The 20,776-nt window shown below is 37.7% G+C and overlaps 1 protein-coding gene and 1 gene segment (V, D, J or C); both read left to right on the forward strand.

The window, feature by feature from the left end:
• Window positions 1-1,446, forward strand: part of LOC141291420 (Ig lambda chain C region-like) — a 182,257-nt gene extending 180,811 nt beyond the window's left edge. Inside the window, 1 exon segment of the C gene segment in view lies at window positions 1,121-1,446. Within this exon segment, the coding sequence occupies window positions 1,121-1,446 (326 nt within the window).
• Window positions 1,447-5,735: 4,289 nt separating this feature from the next.
• On the forward strand, window positions 5,736-9,245 carry LOC141291421 (G2/M phase-specific E3 ubiquitin-protein ligase-like). The gene is made up of 11 exons (XM_073823590.1): window positions 5,736-5,855; window positions 5,945-6,010; window positions 6,101-6,183; window positions 6,470-6,520; window positions 6,625-6,830; window positions 6,929-7,031; window positions 7,212-7,374; window positions 8,154-8,257; window positions 8,461-8,605; window positions 8,678-8,804; window positions 8,918-9,245. Exons 1-11 carry the CDS (start codon window positions 5,736-5,738, stop codon window positions 9,202-9,204), a joined length of 1,455 nt encoding a protein of 484 aa, XP_073679691.1. The 3' UTR covers window positions 9,205-9,245.
• The last annotated feature ends 11,531 nt before the right edge of the window (window positions 9,246-20,776 follow it).

Raw genomic sequence — 20,776 nt, forward strand, 5'->3', positions numbered from 1 at the left:
TAGATAAAACTGTATTGGTACTGTTTTAAGTAATATAAGATAGTGAATTAGACTATAAAATCCACATAAAATATAAAACATGAATGAAATGAAAATGCAATGAAAATAAACTAAATGCTAAATCAAAATATAAATGTAAATATAATACTTACTGGTACATTTGAAAAATTGTGAAAATTAAACTGGTTTAATTATGCAGATGCTTATTGTTTAGCTATTTGGTATTGGGAGTGAAAGAGCAAACTGGTTAGTGTCAGTGTTAGTTTTAGTGCAGGAGGTTTTTGTACAGCCGTTGATTGGGTTTGTATCACTGTGGTGGACTTTCGGTGGAGGCACTCGACTCTCAGTTGGAAGTAAGTAAATCTCTTCCTATTTTCAAAATGAAAATTAAATGAAAACGACAAGAAAGGGATTTTAAAATTATCATTATATCTACAATTAATATAACAAATGAATAAATAAAAGTTTTAATGTGTGACATTACCAGATGTATGCACCTTTCTTATTTTTCCTCCAGACTAGTTTAAAATAATCACTTTCATAATCAATTGTTTTAATTCCAGTATCGTTTGCCTTTATAAAAAATAACTATGGTTTAACTTAAAAAAGAAATTAAAATGTTTGACTTTATTAAAACTAAAAATTTTAATTAATACAAAGAAAGACTGATTTCACAAAAAGATAGATGTTATATTAAATCACGTGTTAAAAAAGTGTTATATCAAATCATGAATTTATATAATCAAATAATCAGTAAATCATATTTGGCAAAGAATAAATGCTTGTTTCTTTGTATCCTTGGTAGAATTAGAAATATATCAATCAGATTGACTGTAAATAATATACTGTACATTTTATAATAATTTGAACTAAGGACAATACAATAGAAATCTGAAAAATAAAAGAACTGTAAAATAACATTACGAATGAATAAATAGTGTTAAATCTAAATATAAGCATATGTGTGCTGATAAAATGTTTTTATGGGCTGCTGCACTTCAGATTTGCTTGATTCACTCTGAATCTCTTAAAGGGAAGTGAAAGACACTCAGAATGACTGATAGAGCTGTTTTTTAGAAAAACGAAACCTCACAGTTTCCATCTCTCTGTCTCTCTTTAGCTGCAGCTCGTCCTGCTCTCACAGTGCTGCCGCCCTCCAGAGACGAGCTGCAGCAGGGTAAGGCTACAGTGCTGTGTGTGGCCAGTAAGGGATTCCCCTCTGACTGGAAGCTGAGCTGGATGGTGGACGGCAGCAGCAGGAGCTCTGGTGTCAATCTGAGTCCCAGTCAGCTGCAGAAGGATGGACTGTACAGCTGGAGCAGCAGCCTGAGCCTCACTGAGAGTGAGTGGAGCAGAGTAAAAACCGTCAGCTGTGACGCCACTCACCCGTCACACAATGCAGAGACCAAGAGCCTCAGCACACAGCAGTGCAGTGATGACCAGTGAAATACACACACTGACATTTATTATAGTCATGCATAATTATTCACTTATACTCAGAGAACCAATGGGCTACTGGGCAAACAACATTGTGTACTTTCTTTAAGCCTGCTTTAACACGTACTATAAATTTTATTAAAAGTGTGTTATTTGATTGTTTTTATTTTTGCCAAATAAAAGCTTTGTGAATCATTAATTTGTATTATTTTGTCCTTATTTATTTTGTTTCTTTCCTTTACCATAGTATTTAATTAATTTTATTTTGATTTTATCAGTTAACATGCTTTTAGCACTCATGAATGGAATTGAACATCAACATCACAAGAAAATAAACAGCTTATATTTCATTTTAAAGATAGAAGGGGGTTGTTAACAAATACAGAATAAGATGAATTTGCTTTGGCCATGGTGAGTTTGCTTTCATCAAGTTTGGATGGGTTTTATTGGATTGTGATTCTTGTAGAAACCTTCTGGCATTTATTATTAATGCTGAAAATCCATGTATCCTTTGCTGAAACTTCCGCGTATTTATGGAGAGCGCAGGTCATGGTTGCTTAGCAACGGCAGACGCTTCTGGAGCGCAAGCGCCCGAGCGCTTTGTTGCTAAGAAGGAAAGCGGCGCACCTAGCGTTTTCCTTAAGGGGCCGTTCACATGTCGCGCCTAAAAACGCGTGGAAAACGCTAGGCGCGCCGCTTTCTTCCTTATCAACAAAGCGCTCGGGCACTTGCGCTCCGGAAGCGTCTGCCATTTCTAAGCAACCATCAGCTGCACTCTAGCTCCAAGCCTATGCGTCTCCATGCATTGTTTCTTCTATTAGCGTCAAAATAATGGGTGCTTGACAAATCATAAAGTTCAGGAAATCCCTGGACCACAATGATGAGCTGCTCCTCCATGTTTCTACAGAGGTTTCAATGTAACGGAAAAACGTGAGGAAGCTGATTGGTTAGTTCATGTCACATGACCTGCGGTGCGCTTACGACATTCTGAAAAGTTGAGATGTTTTTATCTCGATGCGGCGCGGACGCGCCTGGAAAAAACGAGCGCGTCACACCGCATGCGTGTCGCGACCGCGTCGCTTCCATTATGCGAAATAACGAACTTGAGCGCGCAAAAGACGCTTCATGTGAACGGCCCCTAAGAGTTTCTTTTTTGTTCTGGATAACGTGCTCTCTGAGCGAACACTGGAGCGCATTTGCCACCAACTGGACAGGGGTGGGAACTACAGTTACAAATTACAATAGATCACCCTCTGTGTGGTGTATTCCGTCAAAGTGACGGGCAGCCTTCAGATTTTTCCGTCACTGATTAAAAAATTCCGTCAATGACGGAAAATTTTCGGTTAACGCGACCCTCTGGTCCGACTGAACTTATGTTCGCACTTCGCAGGTCAGTCGTCATCATGTTAAGCCCGCCCACCGACTCGTGATTGGCCCGGTACATCTTGGATTTAACCAGAGCCATAGAGAAACAGAGTTGCGACCATAGATATAAATACGTAGATACCCCATTGGACCGCTCCAAGCACGTAGATGCGTCCGCCATTTTGGAACGGTCCACTTGACATCATTCACCATACTGTAGGTTCGCAGACCAACGGCTGTTCAGGACTGTTGCATTTCAAATATTCAGTTGTTACTATGGTGATTTACATAGATCTATGGGTGAATGACGTCAAGTGGACCGCAGCAAAATGGCAGACGGCTTACGTATAAAGGCCCATAGAAACAGTCGCTAACGAGGCATCTGCATTTTTATTACATTTTAACGCATCAGTTGACCCAAAGTCTATGGCGTCAGATAGCTGTCTTTATTATGAGAGCGCACACACAATATAAGCAAGCACAGGAACAGAAATCGAGAGCGTAAAAACAGAAACTGAACAGATGAAACGTAACCGTGTGGCAAGTAAAGCTGTCATCACGAGCGTATTAATTGTGAACCAGCACAGTTTTGAAGGTGGCAGCGATGTCTCAGTGTGATCGAACTCGTTTTCAGATTGGCAGCTCGCTCGCATTATCATCTGCGCTCTCTCGGTTTTAAAATTCTCCTCGCTCTCGATTATTTTTTCCAACCGGAAACACGTCATGGATTAAGGCTTGACAAGACGATCACTGATCGATTAAACTGCCTTACTAAGAACTGCCACTAGAGTTCAGAATAGGCTTCATGCCCAACAGGCTTCCGTTTTCTGCTAAACAGGTCTCGTTGCTTCCGGTTCACGCGTTTTGCATATCCCTCTTTAAATATGAACATGATTTACTCAAGATTTATTCAAAGTAGACACTAAAAATGATCATAACCAATGTCCATCACATATGTGGATTGATATATAAAAGTTTTAAATTTTTATTCTTTTCACTAACATTTATATATAAATATCGAATGAAACGTCCACAATAAACAGCTGGCTTGTTTAACTGATTACCTTAAAAGTCCGTCGATATCGCCATTATTTATTACGGCTATTAACACGTTCTCCGACAAGCGGAAGCAATGAGACCTGTTTTCCGGGGTTGGTCATGTGACGTTCGGCATAAAGCCTATTGCGACCTTGGAGTTAATTGCCAATAACAACAGATAGAAGAAGAATTGCGACTCATCTGCTCACCTGCTTTACTGAAGCCATGGAATCAGGAGAAAACGTAAGTTTAAAATATTTCAAATATCACATGTTGATGCGTATGCGACTGAATAGTGAATGAGTTTTGTGTTTAATTGTAATGGCTAAAGCTGCCATTTTAAAAAGACATTAATAGGCATTTGTGTAAAACTAGCGACCTAGGCAAATAACCAACAGCCAGCAGAGGGAAAACTAGCAACAGCAGTTCAATTATCATTCAATCATTTCAATCATTTATTTGGTGAAGAGGTGTTGTGAAACATACTTCTACATAAAGTGGACTTGCTAAAACTATATAATTAATAGCCTGCTGATGGCATGTGTGTTTATGTCTCCTTTACATGTCAATACGTTACTAAAAAATCACCTTATGAAAAATACAGCTAAGACCAGCATAAGCAGTTAGCTGGTTTAAGCTGGTCCTTCCAGCCTGACCAACTAAGTCCAGCTACACCATCTTAAAAAGTGACCAAAACACAGCTAGAACAGCTTGCTACACCAGCAAAACCAGCTAATACCAAACTGGGAGTCCAGCTAAAACCAGCTCACCAGATTATGCAGTTTTCACTAATTGTAGCTTCAAAAAGCAAAACCTCTGAACTACCATACTGTGGCTTCAAGATAAAAAAAAAACCCTTAGTAAACAGTGGTTAAGTGCAAGTCAGAAGAGATATTAATATATACTTTGTGTTCATTTGTCCTAGAGCACTATGAGGGAAATAGTGAGCACAGCTCAAAACCTCATTACCGTAATCAACAGCACACTGCAGTCTCCTAGGTTAACTAGTCTCCAGGTTAACCAGACAAGAGGACAGCACGTCAGCAACCCACAGGCTTCACCCCAACCCTCCGTCAGCCACCCACAGCCCTCGCCCCAACCCTCCGTACAGCAGGAAATGATAAGGTTCTTTTTTCTGTGTTTTGTGATTGATAAAATTCTGTAGGTTTTGTGAAATATATTAGTTTATAGTATGCATATACATGTGGGAATTGTTGTTTGTATCATTTTAGATCATTTCCAGGAGTTTTTCAAAAGGGGTTGAAGGGAAAATCAAAGTTCGTCCCCATGAAACGCAAGGCACCAAAGGCAGTTGTGATGTCATTTTACCTTCTGCCTCGCATGACTACAAAAACTCCTAAAGGCAGTGATGAATTCAAATTGATTGAGGCCGGACTTGGGAAAAGAAGCTTAAAAGTTAACGATAACATCAGTCATGCAGAAGTATGTGCTAGTAGCAGTATAATTCTTGGACCATACTTATATAATGCACGCTCGCATTGTAAACACATTTTATTTATATACAGTTGTCTGAGATGTTGTGTCTTGAATTTCCCAAAATGCAAGGCTTGGATGGAGGCTGGCTGCTGTATAAAGCAATGGGTATTGTATGATTTTGAGATTTTATGATTTAAAACATTTTTGCTCTTTTACTAGCATTTCTATTATTCAGTTTTGCTATATTCACAGGTGGAAGTGGACAGAGGCCCCTAACTGTGATTGCTCCAGAATCAGAAGGCTACACAGGAGCACTAGTACAAACAGCAAGCAATTGTGGCAAATCTGTTCTTTATATTGTGCCACTTCAACTGGAAATTGATATGACTCCATTGCCACTCAATTCCAAAGAATTTGATAAAATGCCAAAAGCTCACTGCAGTAGATGCAATGAACAAATGCCATTACAGCTCCTGGCAATCCATGTCAACTCCTGTAGCAGTGTAAGTTTTTCTGACAGTGATGAATCAATAACTGTGGATGCTGCAGAAGGTGTGCATGACGAAGGCAGCAAAGAAGTAAGTGACCGTGTTTTAACTATTTGCTTGTATTTTTAAAACCACAATATTGAGTTTTGCCATGTAATGCCATTGATATTTTTTTATAGCTATTCAATTGTGACTCTGATGTGGAATTTGTTCCACCTGTTCTGAATGCAGAACCATCCAAAAAGGTAATTGTTGTTATGGAATCTTCTTTTTTTCTAATTTATAGAATTATATACTCTGCTTATGTTCCCTTGTATGTATTCTCATATTTTCAGAGCGAGTATGCGTCTTGCCCAATATGCCAGGCACCATATCCTCTTGATGTTCTAGAGGTGCATGCAAGCACATGTGGTGAGAGGTAGGAGTGGTTAAACTATCCTATGTTCTGAAACACATCAGGTTATTGCAGAATAAAATATGAAATTCAGATTATTTGTACTTCATGTAATTTACTTTTTGTGATTAATTGTATAATTTCTCATTATTAGCTTTTTAAATGTAATTTATGCATCCAAATGTTACCTAGGTTTAAAAACATGTTTCATTAACGTTCAATAGTTCAATTTTGTATCATTACTGTTATGAAGATACAAAAGTTTTCCCATTGTGACATTGTTCTCTTTTCTATTGTATATATTTGTCAGACATGAAGAAAACCAAAGAACCTTGGATGTAGAAAAAAACGAGCCTAAAAGGTCAGAAAGGATTACAGTAGATAAATTGTGAAATTGTGTGCGTGTGTGCGTGCGTGTGTATGTATGTAGACACACATATGTGATTGAGTTGTCATTTTTTCCAGCCTTGATGACATCCTGCAAAATCTAGCTGAACAGGTGGACAACTCTCAGACTTTCTCAGTCTGTGTCACTCGATCTAACTTCTTTCATCGTGCTCTTCAACAATGGAAAAGACAAAAGAAAAGCACCCCAAAATGCTCCCTTAAAGTTTGTTTTGTTGGAGAGGCAGGTATAGATACAGGAGCAATAAAGAAGGAGTTCCTTACTGGTAACACTTTCATTTTTTGGTGTATCAATTGTTGTTAACAATATCGCAATGATATTCTGTTCTTGTGCTGTTTAACTTTAGTGCACTTATTTTGGCAGACCTGATGAATGGAATTGAATTGCGCTACTTTGAGCCAGGCCCTGACAACAAGGGAAAGAATCCTATATACTCAATAAGTGCCCTGGAGGAGAGCTACTTCAGGTTTTAAGAAAACCTTTTTATTGCATTAAGTTTACTTATGTATTTTCCTTTTGTGTGTGTGTGTGTGTGTGCGTGCTGTACACTTGAATATAAAGTTATGCATTCGGGTACATGGGAAAGTGTACTCAGAGTTTTGATTGGTGGTGTTTATGCTTGGAATTTGTCTTTAAATATCCTTAGGAGCTTTGGAGAGATCATTGCTTGCTCCTTGGCTCAAGGAGGTCCAGCACCTGACTTCATGCGCAATTGGTGCTACACCTATCTTGCTACAGGAGATTTTGACTGTTTGGTGGTAACCTCTGAAGATGTCACAGATGTAGAAACCATCGAATTGATTGAAAAGGTATAGCAATAGTAATGGTATATGCAATATTATGGGGTGGTTTCCCAGACAGGGATTAGACTAGTCCTAGACTAAAATAAATGTAAGAGCTGTCCAAACTAAAAACAACTTGCACTGACATATCTTTAAATACATCAGTGCCCTTTATTTAGCCTCAAAATGCACACAAGTAATGTTTTTAGTAAGGCATGTTTGTTAAAACTACTTAAATTTCCTAATTAAACTAAGGCCTAGTCCTGGTTTAAACTAATCCCTGTCCGGGAAACAGGGTTTAGACTGGCCAGGGTTTAGATTAATCCAGTACTAGGCTTTAGTTATATTAGGGCATTTAAGTAGTTTTTACAAACAAACCTTACAAAAAAACAAAAAGAAAACAATACTGGTGTGCATCTTAAAAACAAAACAATGGCACTGGTCTATGTTAAGATATGTCAGTGCAAGGCGTTTTTAAATTAAGGCAGCTCAAACATGCATTTTAGTCTGGGACTAGGATGAAACCACCCATAAATGTTTTAAATGCAATTTATCTGCTGTATTAAATGAGCGTTTTGCCTATCTGTACACCTCAACAAAAAGTAAATACCTTCAGTATATGCTCTCATATTTTGTGAAAAGCTATTTAACAAAGTTAGTGCACAAAATCCTCCTGAAGATGAAGTGTACTGTTTTTTTTAAGAGCATAAAATATATTGTGCAATTACATACACTAGGTGTCCCATCAAACCTTCAGTTTAAAAGTATGTGTGCACTGCATGTATCATGTAACCTGTATGTTTCAGGTAAGAATAGCCACCAATGACGAATTACGGGGTCTCACTGATGATCTGCTTTCCTGTGGATATACGGGTCTCATAAAAACAGACAGAAAGGACCTAATAATAAGGTTTTTAGTTACTTAAATGTACCTCAATGACTTACCAACTGAAGCTTTTTAAGTATAGGTTATTGATGGATCTAAGTGTTTTCTAGTACTTTTTTGATAAAAGCCTAAAATCTAACATTATGCATAATTTATCTTGTGTTATTAAGAGTGGAATACGTTTATACTAAAAAAAAAAAAAAAACACTATTGATTTTATCCTTCAGAACAATCATTCTACACTCCCTGGCCCGAGTTCTGCCCATGCTTGACCAAATGCGAAAAGGCTTGCAGCTCTACAACCTTCCAGATGTGATGGAACAACACATGGACCTCTGTCGGCCCTTGTTTGTGCCACTTCAGGATAACAAGGTAAAATCGTTCGAATTTAGTTGAAGCTAGGCATAAATTCTGTGATAATTATTATTCTTTTGTCTTTATTAGCCCGATGCAAACTTCCTTATGGCAAGCTGCAAACCTGACTTGAGTGAAAAAGGCACCTCAAGACACAATCTTGAACAAAGTATTCTGAACTACTTTCAAGATTTTCTTCAGGAACTAGAGGATGTTGGTACGAAGCTTTAATTGTGCAAATTTGAGTTGCTTTTGTAAGTGAAAATTAAATGTAGTATTTTACTTTATTAGATGCAGTTCCTGAGCACTTTGCTGAAATCGAAGACTCAGACACTGAAGTGGTTTCAAACACCAAGACACTTACAGTTCCGGCTGTCCTGCAGTGGTTAACTGGCCAGGCACACAAGCCAGTACTACCAAGTGAGAGAAACAATTTTGAAATTCATGTCAAATTCAATCATGTCTGCCAACAGGAAGCACATGTAATTTGTTTTCCAATAGTTAGTGCTTGTACCAAGACCATAACTTTTCCAGTGGCACACATGAGCTCATACAGTGAGTTCAAACATGTGCTAACTCTGGCTCTGCGTTTTGGGAATGTCTTTGGTAGAGTTTAATTTGTGGAACAATGAAGACAATGATTATAGTACAGCATAATGTTTTTGCACAGTTTACATTTTATTTTCCTTAACATTGTGTAAAAAAAGATTTTACAATGTAAATGGCAAAATGAGAGTGCCATGATTGTTACCAGTTTTTTTTTTTTTGTTAGTTTTTGGTATATGCAGCATGTTAACCATGACCTTGTTAGTCATTGTTGTTCGAGTTGGCAAGAATTCCATGTATGTACTGTACCATGTTCAAATAAATGTCTCTGCCAAAGCATTGTGATGGTCCTCTAGGGTTTACAGTGGTTTGTAACTGTTCCATTTCTTCAGGACTAAATGGGATGGAAATTTCTGGTACTTCAATTCCATAATGCGATGCGTGTGGGATCCCTACATTTTCCCAGTCAATGGTGTTGTCTTCAGCAGGCTGCAACAACACAAATGCAGACATTTATGGGGAGCTGTTCTGAACTGGCTATACTTTTAAACCGTAGAGTGTTTTTACAAGAATTTGGATTTGTTAGGGCCCGAGCCCAGAATGGGCGAAGGCCCTCTTGTTTTCCTAAGGATTCTTATTTTTAGGGCCTGAGCCCAAAAGGGCGAAGGCCCTATTGTTTTTCTAAGGATTATTAGGGCCCGAGCCCAAAAGGGCGAAGGCCCTATTGTTCTTCTAAGGATTCTTATTTGTTTTTTTTTTTTTTTTTTTTTTTTTCAACCATTGGGGCACTTTTGGGGGCCTTAACATACTCAAAAACTCTTGAAAATTTGCACACACGTCGGAATCTGCCGTCGTCCGGACGCCACAGAGGCTGGGACCCGGGCGTGGTTCAGGGCCTCTACAGCGCCCCCTGGAACACAGTTTGAAAACTTGATGTACTGCGCACACATACTTGCGCGTATTGATATGAAACTCGGTACACATATAGAACTCATCGAGCTGAACAACTTTTGTACTCTATGTCATGGGCTCCACGCAACAGGAAGTGAGATATTTAGGGCTGTTTAAAAAGCGCATGCTCTGGAATTTAACGTACTCCTCCCAGGAATTCCATGGGATTGTCACCAAACTCGGTCAGCATGATCTCAAGACATTGGGGACGCTAAATTGCGAGGAGATTTTTGATATCTCGAACGGTTTGGCCGTGGCAAGGCGACAAAGTTATGGCGAGAAATGAGAAACAGGAAGTGTCTAATAACTGTTGCACACATTGCCTGATTCTGATGGAACTTCACCAGTTTGTTCCTTGTATGATGCCGATTCCATAAATGTGACTATTATGAGTCAAAGTTATAGCGCCACCAACTGGCAGCAGGAAACGTGTCATTTTCAAAATGCTTTGAAATCAGCCTCTTAATTTTACTCGATTTTCTTTAAACTTCATCAAAATCATGTCAAAACACGGCCGATAAAGAATATGTAAAGGGGTCGATGATAAATCAAATGCTGTTGCCATGGCAACGTGTCAAACTTTAAAATTACATTCCTGTCTTTTCGAGGCAGATAACATGCTTAGAATTTCATGAAACTCAACACACACATCAATATTAATTATAGTTAGACACTGGCAAAAGGTCATAAATGGGCGTGGAGCAGGCACTCTATAGCGCCATCTTTTGACAAAAGTTGGGGGGTTAGTTTTTCCTACAGTCACCAAACTCTGTACTTATATTGCTCTCATCAATCTGGACAACTTTCTAAATCAAACTCATTAGCTAAGACCAACAGAAAGCCGGCTATTTTGATTTGAAGGTGGATTTTTTGAAAAATCAGGCTGTAAACAAATTCACACTACTCCTAAGAACAACCAGCTGTTCACACCAAACTTTTTTAACATGAAGAGAAGATTCTGAAGATGTTAAATTGCGAGCGGATTTTGGATATCTCGAACGGTGTTGACGTGGTGATTTTTTAAAGATGTAGTAAAAAACATAACCCTAATTTTTTATATCTTTAAAGTGCAGCATCCAAACTCTTTAAAACTTTTTTCACACAGAGATCTAATCATTCTGAGCAAGTGCTGGAAATATAAATTTTATACAAGCTTCAATGAATTAAATAAAATTAAAAAAATAACTCAGAAACCTGCTGTCACTCTGGTGAATGTCTCTACAGTATGTGTGTGCGTTCAGTCAGGCACAGAGAAGCTCATTATTGCAGGGGGGAGGGGTGAGAGGCAGAGAGGGTGACAGAGTAGAGAGCCATCCTACAGACCATCTTTGAACAAAAAATGCACATACTGTATGTATTGTAATTACATAAATATGTCTGATCTTTGAGAGTCTGATATTTTGAGAAAATATAAAGGGTCACTAAGTCTTTCATTGTTCGTATTTTGCAGTTGTTGTTTTTTATTTATTTTTTACTTAACTGTACCATGAACTTGTCCTATTCAGTCACATAGCAAAAGATTTAAAAATACAACTTTTTAGCATGATCAATTTATCTTCATTGATAGACAATATTTACATAGTGTTATTTATTGAATATAAAATAATAATAATAAAAAATTAAGACAGACTTTGACAACAAAACAAACGTTACTGTTATCTCTTCAAAACATCTGAAAACCATAATTTTAAGATCAGTTATATATATATATATATATATATATATATATATATATATATATATATCACCCCGTTAAAATACTCAACTTGATTTTTAAAGATATTTTGAAAGAATGAAGCGTTTATAGAGCACTTTATTGTGTATTGCTGTACACCCACATGAACTGTGTTCATGTTCATGTTAATTCACAGTACATAAACTTTATATGAATACTTTTTTTAGCTTAATATTAATTAACATTAATAAATGCTATTTATTTATTGGTCATGTTAACTAATATAGTTAATTTTAACAAATGAAACTGGATGGCAACATTTTATATTTTGTGTGTATGTGTCTGTGTGTTGATTTTAAAGTGTAACCCTTTCAATTCTGTAAACTTAAAATCAAAACTAGCAGATGGTTACTGTGAATGCATGTGCCAACTGGGCACCGTCTTCCTTATTGATTCTTAGTTATGTAGCACTTAAAGGTCCACTGAAGTGCCTTGAAACACGCAGCGTTATTCTATGTGGTGACGTACTTTTAACTGAAACAAAAACATATCGCCCAGCCCCGCCCACTAATTTTGAATAGCCAATAGCGTTCCATTAATATCTGCTCGGGCAAGAGCCGTTGAGCTCGGTAAAGTCGCATTTGTAAGCTTATGACAGCCACAGACTAATAAATTACCCCATAGATTCAATATGAAACTTGCTAAAACGAAATAGTGATCATAATCATGCTGAGGCTGTGTAATTTAATACATGCCGTCCGTACATATGAGCGCATATGATCTGCTCCGGGTTAATGCGTCTCTTTGTAGGGGGCGGGACATTACGGACTCTAGAGAGCATTTGATTGGACAGAATGTTTGATGAGAAATTGAAGTGCACGGTGATATCATCCAAATCCTTGATTCATATTGGCGGAAGTGACGATACTGTAAGTTTTGAATGCCCATATCTTGTAAACGCGAATTTTGTCTTTGTTTTGCAGCACACTAGACTATAGATAACCTTAAGGCTAATATATTCATACTAAAAGCCAAAAAACTTTAATTTTGATTTCAGGGGGACTTTAAGAGTGATGTCTTATAACAGGAGTCACCAGCAAAGCAATATCCACACAAAAATTGTTCAGATAGGTAACAATGACATTTAAGCAGAAGTGGTGGACGTAAAGCAAGCAATAATAACATTTTGCTATCATCATGAATCATGTTCTTATCATCATCATCAGAAAATAGGCAATTTGTAGCATACTGGTTCACAGTTGGCATTTATCTGAAGTCCTTGCATTGATTGCATTTAGTTAAATCAACATTATATTTGGTCAGTCTGATCTTGAGGCCTTAGAGATGTTAAATTGTGAAGATCTTGAGTTTTCATTAAAGGGCATGTCCGTGGTGGCCTGACAAAGTTTGATGTTTCTGCATAGACATAGAAGTGGTTATAACTTAGCCTGAAAATGTCTGATCTGCCACAAAATTCACAGGTTTGGTAAGAGTCCTGGCCTGAAGACACCTAAAGACCAATATTCAGATATTATCATAGCGCCACCTGTTGGCAGCAGGATATCTCATATATTTCACTAACTCAAACATACCAAGGTCAATCTGCACCAAACTTCATATGTTTGATAATAGTGCTGGCCTGAACACATCTACATGCCAATAATCAGTTATAGGCATAGCGCCACCAGCTGGCAGCGGCAAGTTTGGCACATTTAAGTGACTTTGACATATTTCTCCTACATTTACTGTATTAAAAGCATACTGCCCCCCGTTTGCTGTTTTCCTGAAGCCACTGGTCGGCGGCGAGCCCGGGTGCGAGGGCCCGTTCATCGCTGCTCGCAGCTTTAATTAGGGCCCGAGCCCAAAAGGGCGAAGGCCCTATTGTTTTTCTAAGGATTATTATTATTAGGGCCCGAGCCCAAAAGGGCGAAGGCCCTATTGTTCTTCTAAGGGTTCTTATTAGGGCCCGAGCCCAAAAGGGCGAAGGCCCTATTGTTCTTCTAAGGGTTATTATTTTTTTTTTTTTTTTTTTTTTTTTTTCTTTTTTTCAACCTTCCGGGCACTTTTGGGGGCCTTAACATACTCAAAAACTCTTGAAAATTTGCACACACGTCGGAATCTGCGGCCATCAGGACGCCAAAGAGGCTGGGACCCGGGCGTGGTTCAGGGCCTCTACAGCGCCCCCTGGAACACAGTTTGAAAACTTGATGTACTGCGCACACATACTTGCATGTATTGATATGAAACTCGGTACACATATAGATCTCACTGAGCCAAACAACTTTTGTACTCTATGTCATGGGCTCCACGCAACAGGAAGTGAGATATTTAGGGCTGTTTAAAAAGCGCATGCTCTGGAATTTAACGTACTCCTCCCAGGAATTCCATGGGATTGTCACCAAACTCGGTCAGCATGATCTCAAGACATTGGGGACGCTAAATTGCGAGGAGATTTTTGATATCTCGAACGGTTTGGCCGTGGCAAGGCGACAAAGTTATGGCGAGAAATGAGAAACAGGAAGTGTCTAATAACTGTTGACCACATTGCCTGATTCTGATGAAACTTCACCAGTTTGTTCGTTGTATGATGCCGATTCCATAAATGTGACTATTATGAGTCAAAGTTATAGCGCCACCAACTGGCAGCAGGAAGTGTGTCATTTTCAAAATGCTTTGATATCAGCCTCTTAATTTTACTCGATTTTCTTTAAACTTCATCAAAATCATGTCAAAACACGGCCGATAAGAATATGTAAAGGGGTCGATGATAAATCGAATGCTGTTGCCATGGCAACATGTCAAACTTTAAAATTAGATTCCTGTCTTTTCGAGGCAGTTAACATGCTTAGAATTTCATGAAACTCAACACACACATCAATATTTATGATAGTTAGACACTGGCAAAATGTCATAAATGGGCGTGGAGCAGGCACTCTCTAGCGCCATCTTTTGACAAAAGTTGGGGGGTTAGTTTTTCCTACAGTCACTAAACTCTGTACATATATTAATCTCATCAATTTGGACAACTTTCTAAATTAAACTCATTAGCTGAGACCAACAGGAAGCCGGCTATTTTGATTTGAATGTGGATTTTTGGAAAAATCAGGCTGTAAACAAATGCACACTACTTCTAAGAACAACCAGCTGTTCACACCAAACTTTTTTAACATGAAGAGAATATTCTGAAGATGTTAAATTGCGACCGGATTTTGGATATCTTGAACGGTGTGGACGTGGTGATTTTTTAAAGATATAGTAAAAAATATTTTTATATCTTTAAAGTGCAGCATCCAAACTCTTTAAAACTTTTTTCACACAGAGATCTAATCATTCTGAGCAAGTGCTGGAAATAAAAAATGTATACAAGCTTCTATGAATTAAAGAAAATTTAAAAAAGAACTCAGAAACCTGCTGTCACTCTGGTGAATGTCTCTACAGTATGTGTGTGCGTTCAGTCAGGCACAGAGAAGCTCATTATTGCAGGGGGGAGGGGTGAGAGGCAGAGAGGGTGACAGAGTAGAGAGCCATCCTACAGACCATCTTTGAACAAAATGCACATACTGTATGTAGTGTAATTACATAAATATGTCTGATCTTTGAGAGTCTGATATTTTGAGAAAATATAAAGGGTCACTAAGTCTTTCATTGTTCATTTTTTGCAGTTGTTGTTTTTTATTTATTTTTTACTTAACTGTACCATGAACTTGTCCTATTCAGTCACATAGCAAAAGATTTTAAAAAATACAACTTTTTAGCATGATCAATTTATCTTCATTGATAGACAATATTTACATAGTGTTATTTATTGAATATAAAATAATAATAATAAAAAATTAAGACAAACTTTGACAACAAAACAAACGTTACTGTTATCTCTTCAAAACATCTGAAAACCATAATTTTAAGATCAGTTATATATATGTATCACCCCGTTAAAATACTCAACTTGATTTTTAAAAAATATTTTGAAAGAATGAAGCGTTTATAGTGCACTTTATTGTGTATTGCTGTACACCCACATGAACTGTGTTCATGTTCATGTTAATTCACAGTACATAAACTTTATATGAATACTTTTTTTAGCTTAATATTAATTAACATTAATAAATGCTATTTATTTATTGGTCATGTTAACTGATATAGTTAATTTTAACAAATGAAACTGGATGGCAACATTTTATATTTTGTGTGTATGTGTCTGTGTGTTGATTTTAAAGTGTAACCCTTTCAATTCTGTAAACTTAAAATCCAAACTAGCAGATGGTTACTGTGAATGCATGTGCCAACTGGGCACCGTCTTCCTTATTGATTCTTAGTTATGACAACAATTGATTTTATACAAAAATATATTATACAAAAATTGTACAGATAGGTAACAATGACATTTAAGCAGAAGTGGTGGATATAAAGGAAGCAATAATAACATTTTGCTATCATCATGAATTACATGTTCTTATTTGTAGCATACTGGTTCACAGTTGGCATCTATCTGAAGTCCTTGCATTGATTGCATTTAATTAAATCAACATTATATTTGGTCAGTCTGATCTTGAGGCCTTAGAGATGTTAAATTGTGAAGATCTTGAGTTTTCATTAAAGGGCATGTCCGTGGTGGCCTGACAAAGTTTGATGTTTCTGCATAGACATAGAAGTGGTTATAACTTAGCCTGAAAATGTCTGATCTGCCACAAAATTCACAGGTTTGGTAAGAGTCCTGGCCTGAAGACACCTAAAGACCAATATTCAGATATTATCATAGCGCCACCTGTTGGCAGCAGGATATCTCATATATTTCACTAACTCAAACACACCAAGGTCAATCTGCACCAAACTTCATATGTTTGATAATAGTGCTGGCCTGAACACATCTACATGTCAATAATCAGTTATAGGCATAGCGCCACCAGCTGGCAGCAGCAATTTTGGCACATTTAAATGACTTATGACATATTTTTTCTATATTTACTGTATTAAAAGCATACTGCCCACCGATTGCTGTTTTCCTGAAGCCACCGGTCGGCGGTGAGCCCGGGTGCGAGGGCCCGTTCATCGCTGCTCGCAGCTTTAATTTTTTTTTTTTTTTTTTTTTTTTTTTTTTTAAACCTTCTGGGCACTTTTGGGGGCCTTAACATACTCAAAAACTCTTGAAAATTTGCACACACGTCGGAATCTGCGGCCATCAGGACGCGACAGAGGCTGGGACCCGGGCGTTGTTCAGGGCCTCTACAGCGCCCCCTGGAACACAGTTTGAAAACTTGATGTACTGCGCACACATACTTGCACGTATTGATATGAAACTCGGTACACATATAGATCTCACTGAGCCAAACAACTTTTGTACTCTATGTCATGGGCTGAACGCAACAGGAAGTGAGATATTTAGGGCTGTTTAAAAAGCGCATGCTCTGGAATTTAACGTACTCCTCCCAGGGTTTCCATAGGATTGTCACCAAACTCGGTCAGCATGATCTCAAGACATTGGGGACGCTAAATTGCGAGGGGATTTTTGATATCTCGAACGGTTTGGCCGTGGCAAGGCGACAAAGTTATGGCGAGAAATGAGAAACAGGAAGTGTCTAATTACTGTTGCACACATTGCTTGATTCTTATGAAACTTCACCAGTTTGTTCGTTGTATGATGCCGATTCCATAAATGTGACTATTATGAGTCAAAGTTATAGCGCCACCAACTGGCAGCAGGAAGCGTGTCATTTTCAAAATCCTTTGAAATCAGCCTCTTAATTTTACTTGATTTTCTTCAAACTTCATCAAAATAATGTCAAAACACGGCCGATGAGAATATGTAAAGGGGTCGATGATAAATCAAATGCTGTTGCTATGGCAACGTGTCAAACTTTAAAATTTGATTCCTGTCTTTTCGAGGCAGATAACATGCTTAGAATTTCATGAAACTCAACACACATGTCAATATTAATGATAGTTAGACACTGGCAAAAGGTCATAAATGGGCGTGGAGCAGGCACTCTATAGCGCCATCTTTTGACAAAAGTTGGGGGGTTAGTTTTTCCTACAGTCACCAAACTCTGTACATATATTGTTCTCATCAATCTGGACAACTTTCTAAATCAAACTCATTAGCTAAGACCAACAGGAAGCCGGCTATTTTGATTTGAATGTGGATTTTTGGAAAAATCAGGCTGTAAACAAATTCACACTCCTTCTAAGAAAAATAAGGTATTCACACCAAACTTTTTTAACATGAAGAGAAGATTCTGAAGATGTTAAATTGCGAGCGGATTTGGGATATCTTGAACGGTGTTGATGTGGTGATTTTTTAAAGATGTAGTAAAAAACATAACCGTAATTTTTTAATATCTTTAAAGTGCAGCATCCAAACTCTTTAAAACTTTTTTCACACAGAGATCTTATCATTCTGAGCAAGTGGTGTAAATATCAATTTTATACAAGCTTCTATGAATTAAAGAAAATTAAAAAAAGAAATTAGAAACCTGCTGTCACTCTGCCTGTGCCTGTCTGTGTTCAGTCACCATTGAGTCACTGAAGAGTGACTGAAGGGGGGAGGGGTGTAAGGGAGAGAGACCAGTGGAACATGCTGTTTTGCTTAAGACCATCTTTGAGGAAGATGCACATTGTTGTAGCGTAATCGACATAAATATGTCTGATATTTTGAGAAAATATAAAGGGTCATTAAATCTTTCATTGTTTGTATTTTGCAGTTGTTGTTTTTTATTTATTTTTACTGAACTGTACCATGAACTTGTCCTATTCAGTCACATAGCAAAAGATTAAGAAAAATACAACTTTTAAGCATGAGTGAATAATCTTCATTGTAGACAATATTTTCATAGTGTTATTTATTGAATATAAAATTATAATAATTAAAAATTTCAAGACAAACTTTGACAACAAAACAAACTTTGCTGTTATCTCTTCTAAACATCCGAAAACCATCATTTTAAGATCTGTTATATATATATCGCCCCATTAAAACACTCAACTTGATTTTTAAAGATATTTTGAAAGAATTAAGCGTTTATAGAGCACTTTGTGTATTGCTGTACACCCACATGAACTGTGTTCATGTTCATGTTAATTCACAGTACATAAACTAATTTACCTTTAAACAATATATGAATACTTTTTTTTAGCTTAATATTAATTAACATTAATAAATGCTATTTAATTATTGTTCATGTTAACTAATATAGTTAATGTTAACAAATGAAACTGGATGGCAACATTTTATATATTGTGTGTATGTGTCTCTGTGTTGATTTTAAAGTGTAACCCTTTCAATTCAGTAAACTTAAAATCCAAACTAGCAGAGGGTTACTGTGAATGCATTTGCCAACTGTGCACCGTTTTCCTAATTGATTCTTAGTTATGTAGCGCTTAACGGTGATGTCTTATAACAGGAGTCACCAGCAAAGCAATATCCACATACAAATTGTACAGATAGGTAACGATTTAAGCAGAAGTGGTGAATGTAATGCAAGCAATAATAACATTTTGTTATCATCATGAATTACATGTTCTTATCATCATCATCAGAATATAGGGCAAATGTTCACATTTGGTTCACAGTTGGCATTATCTGAAGTCCTTGCAAGGGATTAGGTTTATAGCAAACTCCTCCTAGACATTTAATGAAATCAACATTATATTTGGTCAGTCTGATCTAGAGGCCTTAGAGATGTTAAATTGTGAAGATCTTGAGTTTCAGTAAAGGGCGTGTCCGTGGCGGCCTGACAAAGTTTGATGTTTTGCCATGGACATAGGTGTAATAACTCAGCCATAAAATGTCTGATCTGCCTCAAACTTCAGAGGTTTGGTAGGAGTCCTGGCCTGAAGACACCTAAAGGCCAATATTCAGATATTATCATAGCGCCACCTGTTGACACCAGGATATATCATATCTTTCACTAACTCAAACATACCAAGGTCAATCTGCACCAAACTTCATATGTTTGATAATAGTGCTGGCCTGAACACATCTACATGCCAATAATCAGTTATAGGCATAGCGCCACCAGCTGCCAATGGGAAGTTTTGCACATTTAAATGACTTATGACATATTTCTCATATATTTACTGTATTAAAAGCATACTGCCCACCGTTTGCTGTTTTCCTAAAGCCACCGTCGGCGGTGAGCCCGGGTGCGAGGGCCCGTTCATCGCTGCTTGCAGCTTTAATTAGGGCCCGAGCCCAGAATGGGCGAAGGCCCTCTTGTTTTCCTAAGGATTCTTATTTTTTTTTTTTTTTTTTTTTTGTTAACCTTCCGTGCACTTAAGGGGGTCTTAACATGCTCAAAAACTCTTGAAAATTTGCACACATGTCGGAATCTGCGGCCATCAGGACGTCACAGAGGCTGGTACCGGGGCGTGGCAAGGGGACTCTACAGCGCCCCCTGGAATTTTTAGGGCCATATAGCACACATACTTGAACGTACACATATGAAACTCGGTACACATATAGAACTCATTGAGCTGAACAACTTTTGTACTCTATGTCATTTTCTTAACGCAACAGGAAGTGAGATATTTAGGGCTGTTTAAAAAGCGCATGCTCTGGAATTTAACGTACTCCTCCCAGGATTTCCATACGATTGTCACCAAACTCGGTCAGCATGATCTCAAGACATTGGGGACGCTAAATTGCGAGGAGATTTTTGATATCTCGAACGGTTTGGCCGTGGCAAGGCGACAAAGTTATGGCGAGAAATGAGAAACAGGAAGTGTCTAATAACTGTTGCACACATTGCCTGATTCTGATGAAACTTCACCAGTTTGTTCGTTGTATGATGCCGATTCAATAAATGTGACTATTATGAGTCAAAGTTATAGCGCCACCAACTGGTAGCAGGAAGCGTGTCATTTTCAAAATGCGTTGAAATCAGCCTCTTAATTTTACTTGATTTTCTTCAAACTTCATCAAAATAATGTCAAAACACGGCCGATAAGAATATGTAAAGGGTACGATGATAAATCAAATGCTGTTGCCATGGCAACGTGTTAAACTTTAAAATTAGATTCCT

The sequence above is a fragment of the Garra rufa genome, chromosome 18, assembly GCF_049309525.1.
Source record: "Garra rufa chromosome 18, GarRuf1.0, whole genome shotgun sequence".
NCBI classification, from domain to species: domain Eukaryota; kingdom Metazoa; phylum Chordata; class Actinopteri; order Cypriniformes; family Cyprinidae; genus Garra; species Garra rufa.